The sequence below is a fragment of the Ylistrum balloti genome, unplaced genomic scaffold (assembly GCF_031769215.1).
Source record: "Ylistrum balloti isolate Yb309-2 unplaced genomic scaffold, AGI_CSIRO_Ybal_v1 Utg369668, whole genome shotgun sequence".
NCBI classification, from domain to species: domain Eukaryota; kingdom Metazoa; phylum Mollusca; class Bivalvia; order Pectinida; family Pectinidae; genus Ylistrum; species Ylistrum balloti.
Window position 1 is genome coordinate 1,048,545 of NW_026781915.1, and position 14,496 is coordinate 1,063,040.

Consider the following 14,496-nt stretch of genomic DNA (forward strand, 5'->3'; position numbering starts at 1 on the left):
ATAAATTGATATAAAAATATTGAAGTTTATTGAAAAAGAAAAAAAAAAATATTGACAATATTGAAAGTTGACATAAAGAGAGCATGTTGGGTAATATGATGCTTTGGCTTACCTATATATACATTAGAAAAGAATATATTTATATTCTATATATCCAGATTGAGTATAGACTCTTGTGAGGATCACTTTTATCAGCATGAAAATACATTTCAACCGGTCAGATATTTTATATTTGCTCAGTATACCTGTATGTTCTTTTACATTTTTGCACATCACTGATTTTGAAAGATAGACTTAGGTGGGGCATGCTTAACAGACTGGGCTGGCTGTTCAGTGTAGGATTAAAGTACAAAACAACCCCAGATTTGTGTAAATTTTGGGAAAAATATGTGAAAATCTTTTAAGAAAAATTTGTTGCTTAAAAGATATATTCACCTTCATGTGAAATATGAATATGTTTTCAATGGTGAACCAAAACTGTTATTTTGTTATGTAGTCTAGAAGCACTGACGTTGGTCACAGATATATTTTATTTATTGCTGTATCAGTTGATGATTCAGCAAAATGTTTTTGTTGTGAGATCCAGTTGTGTTGGCTTCCTCTTGTGGTTTTCATTGCCTCTGTCTCTATAGAGCACACCTGTATGAGGAATATATATATAGATATAGTTGTACAAAAGAGTACTTCCATTTCCTCAGACATATACATACAATTTTGGTTTTATTATAGATGTATAGATATATTTGAGAGGTTGAGAGTGATATTCATCAGTAGGGAAGGTCTGAATGGTTGTAATAAAGTATTACTGCTTAGTATATAGGTCTATAAATATACTTAAAGTGTCATTGCAAGTTTTTTTCTCAAAACTTTTTTTTTGAAATACAATATGTAAAACTTACACAATTTTCCTGTCAGTCACACCTGTGACATTTAAGTTATTTTGTTGATTTTTGTTTTAAAAGGCATTGGAAATAAAAAGTGTGATATTTGCATATTATTGAGTTGATGTCATTTGGGGATTGTGTGTTCTAGAGTGATTTATTTGTCTGTAGTGTACCATAATAAATGTGTTTATGTAATTATGTTTGACTTTTGAAACTGTCTGGAATAAAATGAAACGATAATTCTAGCCATTTACAGTGGATCATTCAACAAATGATGACTGTCGCACTGGTAGTGGTATATAGACATGTCTCACTGGAAGTGGTATATAGACATGTCACATTGGTAGTGGTATATAGACATGTCTCACTGGTAGTGGTATATAGACATGTCTCACTGGTAGTGGTATATAGACAAGTCTCACTGGTAGTGGTATATAGACATGTCTCACTGGTAGTGGTATATAGACATGTCTCACTTGTAGTGGTATATAGACATGTCCCATTGGTAGTGGTATATAGACATGTCTCATTGGTAGTGGTATATAGACATGTTCCATTGGTAGTGATATATAGACATGTCACATTGGTAGTGGTATATAGACATGTCACACTTGTAGTGGTATATAGACATGTCACACTTATAGTGGTATATAGACATGTCATACTTATAGTTGTATATAGACATGTCCCATTGGTAGTGGTATATAGACATATCACACTGGTAGTGGTATATAGACATGTCACACTTGTAGTGGTATATAGACATGTCACACTTATAGTGGTATATAGACATGTCACATTGGTATAGAGACATATCACACTGGTAGTGGTATATAGACATGTCACACTTGTAGTGGTATATAGACATGTCACACTTGTAGTGGTATATAGACATGTCACACTGGTAGTGGTATATAGACATGTCACACTTGTAGTGGTATATAGACATGTCACACTTGTAGTGGTATATAGACATGTCACACTTGTAGTGGTATATAGACATGTCACACTTGTAGTGGTATATAGACATGTCACACTTGTAGTGGTATATAGACATGTCACACTTGTAGAGGTATATAGACATGTCACACTTGTAGTGGTATATAGACATGTCTTGTAGTGGTATATAGACATGTCACACTTGTAGTGGTATATAGACATGTCACACTTGTAGTGGTATATAGACATGTCACACTTGTAGTGGTATATAGACATGTCACACTTGTAGTTGTATATAGATATAGCTTTACATGACTAAGAAATAGACGTTATGCAATGTTAAGTATAAATATACACTATATGTCGCTGTTCTGACAGATGTATATGTGTAGCACTTACAGATGATGTGTTGATGATAGCAGATTTCATCTGAGCCCTCATCACATCTTATCTCTCTAATGTCTAGAGGCTATTAGCAGCCAGAAATTGACAGCCAATTAAAGTTGTCTGTGTAATGTTACAAATGGGAGGAGATAATTAGTTACATATATTAATAACTCTGTACTCCGTGGCAAAATAATAAACAATTAGTACTAGATACTGGTAAAGACATCGGTAATACAGGGTCCTGGGTGATTGAACAGTATACATGTATTGTAGACATTTCACAGTTTATACAGCCAGGTTGTATTTTGTAGTTTAACCTCACAGGTGATGTATTAAGGCCGAGGAACTATTCTGAATCACTTAGATATAATAGCCCCAAGTATCAGTAATATAAGGTTATCTTGAATAACTTCTAATGGGTTATATTGTGTACCCACCGTCATAACACATTGTAAAAAGTACAGTAGCCCCAATTATCACCAGGTTTAGTTTCTCACAAGTGTTTAAGAGCACACTGGATTGTCTTGGCTGGAGGTGGTCAGTCACCTTTGAAATACCTATAATCACTAGTGTGTGTAACGATGTAGACTTTTATCTGTGTATCTATCAGACATTTCATTATATTTTACAATGTAGGTATAGATATATATGTACTGACCAGGTCTTCCAAACCCTGACATGTACAACTAGACAGGGAGGGGCTATTGAAACAATGTTGATTTGAGGTCAAACAGAAAGTAAATATTTGGATAAACACTGGCTAACTGTCCTTCCTGGTGGGAGATGATTGTACTGTCCCTGTGTGACTAACAATGTCAACAGAAAACCCACGATAATCACTGTGGTCCTCCACATTCCTGTGTAATTCTCTCACAGTCAGATGTACAGTAACAGATTACTGTAGTTTGAACCTTAAGTGGAATATACAGCATATTAGTGGGACATCATTCTACTTTACACTCTTAGGTTAAAAACATCACCAGGAAGTTTGATAGAAACTGGCACTGAAAACCTTGGAAGTTCTTGGGAAATATATCACTACTGTCATTATCTCTTTTATCAACAGTAACGAATTATCGGACCCTGCTCTCAAAAGACACCATTTTGTTTAAGTGAATTGTAATTTTTCTGTACACACCAATACTAGTCATGCTGATTAAGTGTACATAAAGATGTTACAGATAGTATAATCTTCCTGTGTCTGTAGCCGCCTATTTCACAGCTGTATTACTGTGCAGCAGTAAAAGGCTTGTCACATGTTCTCACCTTGAGCAACCCCTACTTAATCTCAAAACAAAGCCTTGTTAGTCTGTATGTAATTTATGACCAGTTTATCATTGTAATAACCAGAAACATAATTATCAATTATTATGATTATTTCAAATATTACATTTTCAAAACCCATTTAACACTTTAAGGAAGGTTTTTTTTTTCTATCTCATTATAAGTAATGTTTGGTTTTTAAGTATTGGAGATTTTATTTCTATGTTATATGCCAAGCTAACGTACATGTGACTAGTTGGTACGTTATAGGATGCGAGTTCCTGAACACTATATTTAATGAGTGTATACATGTGTCACAATGTAATACTGTAACCATGACAAAGTAAGGTTTGTTTTAAAATAATGATGTTATATTGTTTTAGTGAACTGTGCAATCTCTATAAGAAGATTGAAAAAAATGATAGATTTTTTGATGTGTTGATGATAGTAGCCTTAATTATCAGAGGTTTTTAGAATTTTAATAAGACCATCTTTGAATGCCCTATTTAGACTTAGTTGTAACTATATATATTTATTGAATGTTTAGTGACTTAATATTTCCTTAAGTAATTGAAATACCCAGATAGTATTTAAGGAATTGTAGTATCTAAGTATGTATAAAGAAAATGTTATGAAATATACTTTTCAATGAAAATCTTTCTGAATAAAAAGGCATTGGGTTATGAAAAAGACAGTTTTATCTGGTTTTTACACATAAGCAGCTTGCTGTTTATAAATACAACCATTGAAATAAGGTATGCAGAAAAATTAATTCACTGAGGAAAAACTTGATATTTAGCCAGTGTATCATGAGGTGACAGTTTGATTCAGGTCTGTGTCGATAAACGTAAACACTTTTACCTGTGGTATGAAATAAATATTTGAGAGATGTTTCTAAGATTTAAGTCCATATTTAGCTGTCTGCGTAGCATGATTAGCACATTTTATTTCATTGCAGTCAAAGTAGCCATCCCATGGCGTAGAAAGTTAGAAATATGAAATATGATATAATTTCCTGGGAATTTTGTTTAATTCTTAAAATATATGTCAGTCATTACAGTTAACCTATCTCCTACACCATTAATTACTCATTTTGATGATTTTTCCAGAGTTATGTCCCTTTTATAATCCTCTCTATTAACAGAGGTGTCAGGTGCAAGTTTGTTTGCCTTTTTAATCTGTTTTGATGAATCTCTGACCATCCTGCTTGTACTAGAGGTAGTCTTTAGTAGTTGTGAGCTTATAATTATAAAACGAAAATTTCTTCCCTGTTTCAAACTTTGTTTTTTCCATGAAACTCTGATAGCAGGAGCTTAAACCATTGCCATTAAACTAGGAGCATTGGGGTTTGGTTCAGCCTGTAGCTTACAGTTCAAGTGTCAGTCTACTTTTTGGTCACTGTATAGCTCCTGTCTGTATAGCTCCTGTCGGGTGATTTTCTATCGGTGCCTCTTTAAAAAGTGATTTATAGAGGTGAGAAGTTTTAAATTGCATCACTGAATAGGTCAATTATTCAAATTGTCTGCGACAAATTGAGTCGATTTTTTTTTTACATCGATATGTAAACAAGCCAGGATAGGTAGAACGACCATACTAGTCAATGATCCGGTTTGTACTGTTTACATTTAATTTTCTTTTTGCTCTTTAATTGAATCTCATTTTCATTCCACATTCCAAGGTAACACTCCTGATATTCTATTGATAGATATGGTGAAGCACAGGTAGTATTTCAAGTCTTGGGTAACTTTACAATTTTAGTTTTATTTATTAATTTACAAATTAGATTTGAATTTTTGTTTTACTATACCACTTTTGAATAAATCCACATGTTTTTTAAGCCTCACTGAATTATCAACTTTTATGAGAGGCCCTGCTTTCTCATTCTTACTAGTCTTCTAAGTATTTCTTTACAAAGGATTAGACTGATAACAGCCGAACAAAACTGGCATTGTAATATGATTTTATTGAATACTTTTTCTCTTAGCTGGAAATTTCAGCCGAGATGAAACTCCTTTATTTATTTAATGCTCTGTCTGCTTTGTGAATGGTTTGTTACCAGACCTGGCAAGTTTCCTAGAATTTCAACTGAAATAGAAAGTTAAAGTTTTGATTTAGACTATGATTGATAGAATTTCTTTTTCAAAACATTTAGAATATTGTTTAAAGAGGCTAACCTGCACAGCATTACCTGGAGATATGTAGTAGGAGACATGTTTACAACTGAGGGTCACCTGTAAGCTAATGATATAAAAGGTGTGTCAGTGAAACTTGTAAATATATACTGTATTCAGAACTGTCTACATGTGAAATACCCTTCCTCAGATTATGTAGCATGTGTAGGTAATTATTCTGGCCCGAGGGCTTAACCACAAACTCAAACTTTTTCGTTGAACACAATGAAAACTTTATATTAATTTTTGTCACGTGTGTTGTTAGCATACTGGAAATACTTGTATGTAAATTTTGCGTTGGAATTTTATATTCATATCGTCCCAGTTTACATAACTGAAAGAGATTGTTATCGGGATTAAATGACAAATTAAAACAAAGAAAGCTTATGATAAGTTTTCTGTGATATTTCATACAGAAATTAATCCCACCTTTTATAAGTAGAGAGTAGATCGTGAATAGAAAAATAATAATAATGAAGGAATTTTACAACGTGTAAAGGATGAGTGAAATTTCAGTTTTATTTTGTGTAATAGTTGAGTGATATCCATTGATAGACATGAGTAGGAGTAGTGTGTGACAGTGTAGATGTGGTTGATGACCCATGGACTGTAGTGTAATGATGTCACACATTAGATCGTAGATTTGTTGATTTGAGTTGTCTTTGACTCTTTGCTAGAGTATTTTACCACAAGTTTTCATATTGACTGGATGGTCATCACATATCTATGAGAATGAGGCTGACAAATTAATGATATCAGCTGTATCATCTTTTCATCTTTTTATGTAATTAAAACTGAACCTCTGGGCTATTATTGTTTCATCAACATTATATATTGTATAGTCAGAATATAAAGCTGTAGAAAAAGGTTACATTATAAATTAATGTTGTAAATATGTTATGTGTGTAAGACTATTACTGACTTGGTTATAAGAACGATCATTTAAATACCTGATTTAGCTCGGAAGGTTAATGCCTCCATAACTGACGGATTAAAACCATTCCTACAAAGACAAGGGACAGATTATTGGGAATGTAAAAAAAACAATGTGGATTATGAGCAGATTATTAATAGATTAGGATTACCTTAGAAATCAAAATGCTGATCCTGATTTATGTTATGTAAAATAAACTTATCAGTAATCAAAATCTCACAACCAAGACAAATCTCAGTATGTGGTTGTCTCCCCTTGTTTCTGGCTTTTGGAAATGTTAGTAAGATTACTTGTAATGATTTAACACTTGCTGTGATCACAGTTAGGCCTTCGTCTCTTGAAGATGTCAAAAACTACTTTGTTTACAGTATTATATTTAAATGTGTGATGTCATTTATCGTGTGATTTATGATTGTTTCAGTAAGCACATTGAGTTGTCTGTCCTTGAGATGGTTATTCAATGTACACACTTACTTCAAATCAAGTATTTTGTAAAGACATTAGTAATGATATCTATAAGAATACTGGTATGTGGATTGCTTGTATTTCTTTAGAAGCCTGCCTCATTTTAATATGATAGAATCATCGTAAATGTTTAAACAGTTCCAGGGAGTATTATATAAGGAAATAAGCCCACTCAGTGTTAAACTGAGATAAAATTTTAACTGTTGTAGATCAAACTCGATCAGTTCACATAAAGCTTTACAACTGTGTATGCAAGTCAAAAACCTCCAAATGTCATTCCAATATGGCGCTGATTTGTACAAATACTTAAATGTCAATGTAAAAAATTAGGAAACGTAGAATGTAATAAAATTAAAAAATTTGGCAGTGAAACTGTCTGTGGGTGTGGTAACAGGAAATATTTGTGTGGGTGCTATAAAAATTCAGGTATGTGCAAGCTATTGGTCTGAATGGCTATGGGAGAGATCAAATGATTGGCTGTCTGGTTTTGGTGGGTTTTAAACTATACCAGCAATATATCTATATCAATCAGAAATTCAAATGGAACCTTTATCTGTGACACAGAGTGGCGCAGACATTCAGGTTTATAGGGATTTCAACAGAGAATGGTAGCCGGGTCATAATGATAACATTGTCATTTCACTAGGTACATCGTAAATGTCCAGGGATATTGTGATTGAAAGTTTGGGTCACAAAATTCGGGTGTTACAACTGTGGGTGTTTATTAATGATAGTGTTGTCATTCATCAGAGACAGGCCGATCAACAAATATTGGTTTTAATCCCGTCATCATCGATAACACTGGACACACACTAAAGATGTTTCAGGGACCTAGTGTATTTAAGGTTATAGCTATGTAGCAAATAAAAATCTGCCACCGTGGCAGTTTATGACTTCAAGCTAGAGTTCCTGTATATCAGCATGATAATAGATATGTTGAGTGAATCGGAAAGTGATAAAATCAGACATGTGTCAACATCCAAATCGTTATCCTTTGATATTTCCATTTAAGATTTTCTTTAATTGTTAATAGATTACAAGTATTGAAAATTTAATTTACTTCTAAAAATGATTGCTAAGATTAATAAATATCTTTAAAAAACTATTTTTAGAAAAATAAAATTTTTAAAAATAATTTTTGAACTTCTTAACTTCTGAATGGTTTGCAGAGAAAATCTGTAGAAAATATACACAATAGTTTGTGTTAATGATAGAAAATTGATGTAAGAGCTTGTGGTAATAGTAGAAACTTTACATCATGACTTGTAGGAAAAAATATTGCACCAGTCAATATGATCCACATTAGTTGGTGACATGATGTTAAAATTTTTAAGGTGATTTCATCCCTGCTATTCTGTGTAACAGTCTAAAACTATAAACTTTGGCTGAAGTAGTACCTCTTGATGTGTGTTGATCCACTTTAATTTGGGGGCGGAGCTTAAATCTTATCCCCTAGGCCCTGACTATGCATACGTTGATGAGGAACACATGGTCTGTGCCAAAAGGTTGACCTCTCTCTTATACACAGCCATGACTCACTAAATCCACACAGTTTGCCCATTTGACTGTGTTAAGAAAATGGATTACAGCAAATTTTTGTTATGTTGTCTCATATCCCTTATTTGTAGTTTTATTTGACTCTAGGAAATTGCTAGAGATCTGTTATACACAGTTTAGAGTCTACAGTAATAACAGCTTGTGTGACTAGTACATGGTGACACACATTGTCATTCTTGCTGTACAAAGTACACTTCTTGTAAACAGGACTTTTTATTAACTTTAGATATAAGGAAGGTATTTTTCAATGTTTCAGCCAGTAACCCTTGATCTCTGACAAACTGATCTGATCCTTTACCCAATAATCTAAAGGAAACACCATAGATGTGTATTTCCAGCATATTGTTATAACTCTACTGGGGATGTTAATCAGGACAAGTTGTGGTCAGTTCAGTGGTCAGTTTAGGGGTTATTAATCAGTATTAATAGCTGAGATGAGTAGAATGTCAAGAAAAGTATTGTGATCTGTACAGAATGTTGGTAGTACTGTAGACTGGTTTAAGATTGTACTGAAGACATTATGAAATATGTTGAGTATATATATGTTTGTTTAGTTTGTTTTGTATGATATATTTAGTATAACAGTATGTCCAGCTGTATATTGTACTTTGTTGTTTAAATATTGAGCCAACATATCAATATTGACCAGGCGTTCTAGATTTCCATGCAGTGTGTATCTGGATATGTAGAACTGCTCCTGGACATTGTTGGGGACATAAGCTATCACTGAAAGATGTCCTTGATAACAACTGTAAATGTTTTTCTTGTTTTTTTTTGATAAAGACAGGATGTTTTGAGATCATAGTCTAGGGCACCTGTGTGGGACGTACCGGTAGTTAACACCCACAATGGACATAGAGGATTTTCTATATAGGTCATAAAAGATCACTGATCACATTGATTTAAACACATCAAATAAATGTTTGTAAGGGATAGAGTTAAGAATCAGCTGTTTGTTTTTAGTTATATCTGTCCTGTCAGTGTCCAGTCTTGTCTTATACTTGATGTAAAATGTAAGCTGATCTTGGGTAATAATCTTTCATGTCTGCCTGTGATGGTTTTCATTGTTTGTACCTTCAAGTGTTCTTTCTGATAGTAAGATTATTAAGAATATGTGTGCCTTGTTAAAAGGGCAGATTGTCTGAAAAATTTGACAATTCACTTGTCTGTACTGTTGTTCACTGATCATATGTCTATTTCAGTAATACGCATCTAATGAACATCTGTTTGTTGGGATCCAGTATCAATACTGGACCATACTGTCAATATTACATACTAGATTCTATAATATATATAATATATATAAATTCTGTTGTCCATTACATTCTTGAAACAATAGAGTGAATGAATTGGGTTAGTACCGCTTCAGTATTACCAGAGAGAGCTGTATCGGTTGTATTTTATCTGTGAGCATCAAACTATACTTCCTCTAAAACCATAATGCTATTGGTTGGTCGGATGGTGCAGTAGTAACACTCTCTCTTAAAATTCACCGAGATGTCTGGGTTTGATTTCCTGAGCAGACATGACAAGGTACGAGGGTCACTGGTCTGATCATGTGGGATTTTCCAGATTCTCAAGTTTCATTCTACAGTAAGACCCCTTGTGCACTTCCCTCTTGGACAACAAGAGTGATTGATATGAGCTAAAAGCTTGTTTCAAAATTGTTGAAAAATTAATATGGTTTTTGTTGTAATGCTGTTGGTTAAACAAGTATATCCTCATGGTGCTGACTACAAAACAGGCCAATGATACTTAGGGAAATATGACAAATATGACAATGGTGATCACACGACCTACCTAAAATGGTGACATTGTAACAGTACTTTTCAGGGCTAGCTCTGGCTTTAAAATTTTATTCGCTAAATTCTGAAAATTCTGAAAACTGGTTATGGTTTTACGCAACAGAATTGCCAATTGATTCATTAAACCTTCAGCCCATTATTCTTTGTATAGTACTTTAGTTTAAAATTGTAAAATTTATTAGAAATTTTTTTTTATTGAAGTATTGTTTAAAATTTGAGAAGAAAAAGGAGAAGAAAGTCAGTGAATTTTTGTAAAGAATTATTTAAGCTCCCATACAGATATATGGATGGATAATCCATAAATGAATACAGGTAAAAAGAAATACAGTCCAATGATTTATCAACAACTTTTATAAATTTAAAGAATTATTTCAGCTTAATGAAGTAAAACAAATAATGATGACTGTTGATTTTAGCCATTGGAGCAATGAAATATCAGTGTATTTTGGCAATTTTGCACTTCTGCCAATGTTTTTGTATAGGAACACTATTGGAATGTTGGAATGTGAGGTTTTATACTGAAATTTGTTTTGTCGCTCAGTGTACAGAGTTATGGCCCTTTGTTTAGCAGGAGGCTGGAATGTCTTGGTGAGAGACAGTTCTGTGTTGTTTGGTAAGAAGTCCTTGGGAGATTTGTTTCATACATAGAAGAGGCTGTTTGTTTATTGTTTGTTAATTGATTATAATGATATTATTATAGGTTATTATCGTTGTTTATTTATATGTTATTGTATTAATCATCAGTGGTCTCCCTTACCTGTTGACTACATGCAGCATTGGAGATTTTCTCAGGTTTGTCACAGGACACATTTCAACCATTCTGCATGCCGGAGACCTTGTGTTGTTGTGTTACCCTCCTATAGCCTTGATACCCTCTATGCCTTCTCCCCTTATCAGCATCACAATAGATTCATTCTAATGTATACACTGTCTGGCTGGATGTCAGTAATCATTATATGTTCTTATTGTGATTCTATGGCTGAGTTTAATTTGATTTGAGGATGAATGTATCCAGCAAATTGTCACTTAGGTATTCATCTTTATCCTACAATAAGTCAATAGAGGTAAACACATTTGGTTCAAAGTTAAGGGGTTGTCCGTATAAGAAGTAAAGTAGTGTTGTAATGCTTCTGAACAGCAGGAGATATGGGTGGGCTTATTAGCAAGCAGGGGAAAATTAAAAAGAAATTGTAACATCTTGCTATGCTAGATATAGTTACTGATGACATAATTGTGATATGGTGTTATGCTAGTTTAAGGTCTATTTAATGTACATGGGTTGGGTATCTCATCAGATTAGGGAAACAACACAATTGATAGAATTGATAATTTTGATAGTCGAGAGAAGTTGTATACATACAATGCAATATTAATTACTTAAAAACAAGGGACATGAAAAATTGTTATCTAAAATAAAGGGAAATAAAAGAAATTTAAGAAATAAGTAATATGCAAGTTGTTTTTATTTTTTCTTTGTTAATTTGTTTGCAATAACTAATTAAGACGGTACAGGTACATTTCAGTCCAGCAAACCTCTCAGATCTAGTGATGTGGAGGGCCTTAGTTCAGACCTTGTTTTGATACATATCATGTGTATCTGTTTGTGTATTTATTGTTTTCGGTTGGTTGACTTTAGTAATATATCGATGGTAATCTACACTAGATAATTGATAGCCACCCCCTATGCATGTTCAATATGTCTGTCTAAAGACCTTCCTTTAAGTTTATTACCTGTTTCTTTAGTATCGATCATGCACATTCCATTTGCATTGTCATATTATTTGAATTATTTTTATTTTTATGTGTATTTTGTGTGATTACCATTTTGTTTCACTAATGCATGCTTATTTTTATAAATAAATACAAAGTTTGCACCATATGACTTCATCCAATATGGTTCTACTAGGTTGGAAAGTGAACAAGCATGCCTGAGTTACCTCCCTTCATCTGATACTAACTAGTCTACATGTCAAAAAAGATAGTCTACATTAGAATGAAAGTTTATCAAATTGAATTTTATGCATCAAAGATTTCCAAAATATTTCAATTTTTGGTAGGTTTTATAATATTTTTTATTATCATCAATGTTTCCAGCATGGAAATATGATAAATTTGATAAGATGTGATGAAAAAAATGAATAGATTAAAGTTTGATGTGTAAGCCAGAGATGTCAACCACTCCAATTTGGGCAGAGTTTCCTCCGATTTTTATCCTTACTAAGCAGTGTACTGATAAATGGTCCATGCATTTTTGTCCTGCTTGAAGCATGAATATAGCTTAGTAGTAGACTCCATAATGAAAAAAAAATCTTTATTCTGTTGTACATGTTTTGAGTATTGAAAAAACACATAACTGTGTTTGTAGGTAAAGAAATAATTCATGGTAGGTATAATTGATAACCAAGATTATTACGTTTATAAGGATTTGTTGGAGTAAGTATTAAACTTGACTTAAGGAAGATGGAGTAGGTAAAAAAATTCAATTGAGTCCAACTAATGAATGTTATATACGATAATATCACTGATGTAGTGTTTTTACAGGAATTATATTGATATATAATGTTCTAGCATGAAAGAGACAGAGGCAATGATGAATGACAAATGTTAGAACATATATTAACATATTTCTATGCTTCATTTCACACATGTGGTATCATTTATTATATTTACCTATGTATATACAGTATATAAGTTATTTTATGTGCCTTTAATAGGTGAGCTACATGCATTGACTTGTGATTTTGTGAACCTTTGGTGTCTGACTTTTTAATTACATTTATGGCCAGCTTGCTTATTTTGTAATGAGATTCTCTTTTTCTTCAGGCTGGACGACGGATATTGGATCTTTATAGTGACCTCAAAGATGGACATAACCTGATATCTCTGTTAGAAGTGCTGGCTCACGAATCATTGGTAAGGATTTCATATTGTGTGTGGTTTCAGGTAAGGATGTGGTGCCATTTGTGGTACCTGTTTAGGATGTGGTGCCATTTGTGGTACCTGTTTAGGATGTGATGCATTTTGTGGTACCTGATAAGAATATGGTGCCATTTGTGGTACCTGTTAAGGATATGATGCCACAGGATATGATGCCACAGGATATGATGCCGTTTGTGGTACCTGTTCGGGATGTGGTGCCATTTGTGATATTTGTTAAGGATGTGGTGCCATTTGTGGTACCTGTTAAGGATGTGGCACCATTTGTGGTACCTGTGAAGAATATGATACAGTTAATGGTACATGATAAGGATTTTAGAATTGAATGTAAATGTCAAGGGGAATAACTCTGTTAACCATATCATTGTTTGGAACTGAGTGATGAACATGATATGAAGGAAATACAACTCTGACATCTCATCAGTAGAACTATGGTATGATGTTTTGTAATTATCTCTATAAAATCTGAATTTAAACTTTCTGTAGCCCATTTGAGTACAGGGCATGTGTTGGATAAGACTCCACACATAATGACCGTAACAATGTGAGTTAGGCTGATCGGACTGCTATGTTAACCTGTCTGTTTTATCATTTTAGCCAAGAGAGAAGGGTAATTAATCTGACTGTTATGTTAACCAGTCTGTTTTATCGTTTTAGCCAAGAGAGAAAGGTCGCATGAAGTTCCACAAAATTCAAAATGTCCAGATAGCTTTGGAGTTTCTGGCTCGTAAAGGGGTAGGTATAATGATATAGTAATCATACATAGAGGTAAAGGCATTGTCTTTCTTTTACAGCTTAATTCTGACTATTGTGACTGACTGAGGATGTGTGTCTCCAGACACAGGGGTGGTATGGGTTTGACACCTGACACAGCTGACTGGGGTATGGAGTTGATGCCTGACAAAGCTGACTGGGGTATGGAGTTGATGCCTGACACAGCTGACTTGGGTATGGAGTTGATACCTGACACAGCTGACTGGGGTATGGAGTTGATGCCTGACACAGCTGACTGGGGTATGGAGTTGATGCCTGACACAGCTGACAGGGGTATGGAGTTGATGCCTGACACAGCTGACTGGGGTATGGGTTTGACACCTGACACAGCTGACTGGGGTATGGAGTTGATGCCTGACAAAGCTGACTGGGGTATGGAG

At 33.8% G+C, this 14,496-nt stretch overlaps 1 protein-coding gene across 1 annotated transcript in view; it reads left to right on the forward strand.

Annotated features, from left to right (window-relative positions):
• Nucleotides 1-14,496, forward strand: part of LOC132560386 (microtubule-actin cross-linking factor 1, isoforms 1/2/3/4/5-like) — a 187,727-nt gene that overhangs the window by 31,962 nt on the left and 141,269 nt on the right. Inside the window, exons 3-5 of the mRNA XM_060225057.1 lie at nt 11,150-11,197; nt 13,229-13,318; nt 14,000-14,077. Of these exons, the coding sequence (XP_060081040.1) occupies nt 11,150-11,197; nt 13,229-13,318; nt 14,000-14,077 (216 nt within the window). The remainder of the gene's footprint in view (nt 1-11,149; nt 11,198-13,228; nt 13,319-13,999; nt 14,078-14,496) is intronic.